At 40.7% G+C, this 4,199-nt stretch overlaps 1 protein-coding gene across 1 annotated transcript in view; it reads right to left on the bottom strand.

Moving 5' to 3' along the window:
* Positions 1-627: 627 nt before the first annotated feature.
* pcgf1 (polycomb group ring finger 1) overlaps positions 628-4,199 on the bottom strand; it is a 191,901-nt gene continuing 188,329 nt past the window's right edge. The window contains exons 5-6 of the mRNA XM_010776303.1: positions 844-949; positions 628-724 (exon numbers count right to left, since the gene is read on the bottom strand). Of these exons, the coding sequence (XP_010774605.1) occupies positions 643-724; positions 844-949 (188 nt within the window). The 3' untranslated portion in view covers positions 628-642. The remainder of the gene's footprint in view (positions 725-843; positions 950-4,199) is intronic.

Below are 4,199 nucleotides of genomic sequence, written 5' to 3'. Positions count from 1 at the left end.
CATTTGCAAAAAAAAATGTTGCTATATGACGAGTGGTATTTGAAGTAAGTAATGTTGTTGTTGATGTATTTAACCTGCAGATGTGAGGGCTGTTTGAGTGTGCTCTATATAAAACAGTTATATTATTATTAGTAGTAGTATTAACATTCATCTACCGTTATTGTTTTTTGATGCCACAAAACTCAAAAAGGCATTTTTAATGTTCTCGTGCCACAGTCTTATACGAAACCTACAAAATATGTGATACTTGTTTGGATACATTTTTTTGTTCTTCTTTAGTCCTACAAGTCAGCAATAATCACACCGAGTCAACATAGTGTTCCTTTAGCCACAAGATGTTCATATAAAGGACTACAACCCTTTCTCCAACAATCATACAATTACTGAGAGATGAGTGGGTCATGTTGGGAAATAAAGAACGATAATATGCCTCGCTGTTGAACTTGTTCCACTTATCCCGTCTGTGTGTGAGAGTGAGGAAGCTGATTCTGCAGATGTCACAGTGCCATGTATTTGCTTAGCAGTTAAGGGTAGAAAATGACTCGCTCAGGCTTCAAAAATGTTCCCCTGGAGGCGTGTTTTCCAGCAAGCCTGTGAGCCGAGTCGCTTTGAAAGCATTCATTCCCAGCGTGAAATAGAAAACTAAATATATTTAGGATCATTTATTGCTATGCGACTTACCTGGAGAGTGAGTTTCGTCTTATCCTTTCCAGCGAGCGATGAACTGTAAAGACCAAACAGAACCAGACGTTTTTAAACATGACTGTTAGACAGGTTGAACTCTAAAGTCTGACACATTTACATGATCAGTGTTAAACACACACAATCCACCAGGGAGCTCACCTTAGTCTTTCTAAACAGAGCGAAACCTGCTCATCATATCTGTAGAAGTGGGCTTTTGAATGGTCGAAGCTTGTGTATGGTAAACCTGTAGCGTCGGGTATGGCATCTAGAGAGAAGGGAAACATATGACATTTACAAATCACATTTATCAGTTTCTTTGATATAAAAACCTTTGCAACAAACAGCAGATTGAATCTTGCAGGTTGGCTTCAATTCACTCCTGCCCCTGCCTAACAAACTGGTCATAAATCATAATTCATATCTGCCATTTGATCAACTTTAGAAGCCATTTGCATTTTCTTAGGTTACTGATGCAACAGATAAACCGCTTTCACACAAAGTACTTTGCCGTACTTAGTTCCCAGCACTTAGTACTCCCATGGAACTAAGAGCCGATCATGTTCACACCGGAATAAGTTCCCTGAGGGAGGATTAGTCAAATGAAGCTGCTGATGTCACTTCTTCTTCTTCTTCTGCTTTGGGTTTACTGGCAGGCCGCAAACGCACCTAGTTAGGATGCCACCTGGGCGCCTCCCTAGGGAGGTGTTCCAGGCACGTCCAGCTGGGAAGAGACCAAGGGGTAGACCTAGAACCAGATGGAGGGATTATATCTCTTCGCTGGCCTGGGAGCGCCTTGGGATCCCCCAGTCAGAGTTGGTTGATGTGGCCAGGGAAAAGAAAGTTTGGGGCTCTCTGCTGGAACTGCTACCTCCGCGACCCGACCACGGATAAGCGGGAGAAGATGGATGGATGGATGGCAGGCCGCAAACAACTTCACGGCGTATACTGCCNGTCCCCGGTTGTTGGGGACTGGCCTCAGTAGAAGCTGCTGGGACTCCCAGCAGCTTCTACTGAAGCCTTCCGAGTAAACCGCCAGAACGCCGACACCTCCTCATCTCCACCGCTCCCATGTTTTATTTTGTGTTGCCATAAGTTAGTCTCTCTGCGTTTCTGCACTGGGCTAATGCTAATAATGCTAATAAAATGGTGGCTTCACAACACTTTTTTTGAGTTTTACGGGGCGTGGTTTGCAATCCGCCCAGCCAATCAGAAATATAGCTCTTTTCTCACAAGAGAGCCGCATGAGAGTCCCTGCTCTCTAGCAGGGACGGAAAAGGGGGTAAAAAGGTTCTCATGAACTAATTTTAGTTCCGGCTCTTTTTGGTGTGAACGCGACATTTCGGAACTATATCGGAACTAAAGTGGGAAAAGTACTCCGGTGTGAACGCGGCTAATGACTCAGCCTATCATAACAACCTATTGAGACTGTCCAACAACATCATCTCTGACCCAAACCATGTTCTGAACAGTGAATATGAGCTGCTACCATCTAATCAGAGATACAGGGTCCCACCATTCAATAAAGTCAGACTGAAGCATCCTTTGTGCATCAGCCAATCCTCACAGTAAATACAGAGCTGATCCCAGATCAAATGCACGCTGAAGGCTCTTTGAGCAGCTTTTCTCTCACTGATTGTGCTGTTATGTTAAATGTTTGTTGTTTGTGTTCCATGTATTTTTGTCTGGATATTTGTCTGTTGATGTTGGACATGGAGCTGCTGTGACGCAAGTCCAATTTCAGACTTGATCTGACAAATAAAGTCATATCGTATCGTATCATCTTCTAATGAAAGTGTTTTGGGCAGTTGTTGCGTGTTTGCCACTTATTGGCCACCGTACAATCTCCCTCCAAATATAGAGTGTATATGTTAAACATCCAAATAAAACCCATTCATGAACTGCAGGTTAAATCGCAACAGGGAGAACATCAAAAGGTAATCTCTTGAAAATGTCTGATCTTCACTTTGAGTTTTCACCGTAACAAAAGTCAACTCTTGCCCTTCAAGCCATTAGCAGAGCTGGAGAACGACTCTTTATTAGTAAAGTATGTCCGCTCCCACTTCAGGCTCGTCCCGCTGTGGAAGCTCAGAATTTATGTTCCGCAGGGAGCCGCTGCTGAACAGACGACCCACATGTGTCTCTGCCTTTAAAGGCATTCTGAACTGATTTGGGGGATATCGTAAAGCAAATGATAAATTTGTACTCCTGTCAAGTGCGGCTGTGCACTGACTATTTGCTCCAGGAATCAAGTAGGAATGCCATATATCCCGACTGATTGCTACTACCCGCCAGCTTATGGCAGAATACATTGCATCATTAAAGGTATCGGAGGAAATAACTTAGGCTTTGTTCCTGCTATTGTGCTGACATCTAACAGGCCGTTTGATGTAATAAAGATCTATGCGGAGAGACAGACACTGAACATGTGTCTGCCTACTAATAACAAATACACATTCATCCTCTTCCTGCTTCTCTCTGTTTTCCTCTAAAGTCCCAACATCTTGCAAACGCTTTCTGGCAAGTGCAGATATCATATCTGCCATCGTTCTTTGGCCTGGGTTTTACATTTCTCTTATTTCATTTCCTCCTTTGCATGGTTGGATTGTACTTGTGCCATACAGAGGACACTTTTTAAGAATGATCTATTTCATAATCAAAAAAAGTCACAACACAATCAATGCAACGTCTGATTTTCAGTTGATTGATTTTTTAAATACAGTAAAGAGTAGGGGTGATTCCCTTTGATCTGAAACCTTAGTGCGTAAAAGAATGTACGCAATTTAATCAAATGACCAAGTTTGACCCTTAATTCCTCCCTTAAATTTCAGAAAATGCTGAAGCATGCGCTAGCCAGTTTCTTAATAACGCACAGGAGTGGGAGATAGCGGAAAGGATAGTGCTCGCAATATGGAAGTGACTGCAAGAATACTACCATACAAGATACAAACACATTATACGGAGGGGAATCATCATCTCTCTGTGATAACGTCTTTGTCAATGCTAAAGCTAAGTGTCGCAAAACCTTTGCCAATAATTCAGAAATCATAAAAACTAAGCTTTTGATGTTATGATTAAATAAAAACCCTCAGATTTCTCTTATCAGTTTGTGCTGCATTTCTTTATTGCAACCCCACTATAAAAACAGATTGTTATTGTGATTAACCCAATTACATATTTTAATTGATTGACATCACTTGTAAAAATCGAACTACTTTTTCAAAATATGTCATCTTCAAATGGCAAAATTATTCAATTACACAATGTAATAAATGTAATGTAATGTAAATGTGATAGCGTCTTTGTCGATGCTAAAGCTAAGTGTCGCAAAACCTTTCCCAATAATTCAGAAATCATAAAAACAAAGCTGTGATTGGGGCTGCTCAATTAATCGTATTTTGATCACAATTACGATTTTGGCTTGCAACGATTATGAAAATAACATAATTGAAATAAAATGAATTTTTTTTATTTTTTTTATTATTATTATTTATCTAAAAAAAATATATATATTATTT

The sequence above is a fragment of the Notothenia coriiceps genome, unplaced genomic scaffold, assembly GCF_000735185.1.
Source record: "Notothenia coriiceps isolate Sejong01 unplaced genomic scaffold, NC01 NC01_scaffold00016857, whole genome shotgun sequence".
Taxonomy (NCBI): Eukaryota; Metazoa; Chordata; class Actinopteri; order Perciformes; family Nototheniidae; genus Notothenia; species Notothenia coriiceps.
Note: the sequence above shows the minus strand (reverse complement) of the source record. Positions and strands in the feature narration are given on the sequence as shown.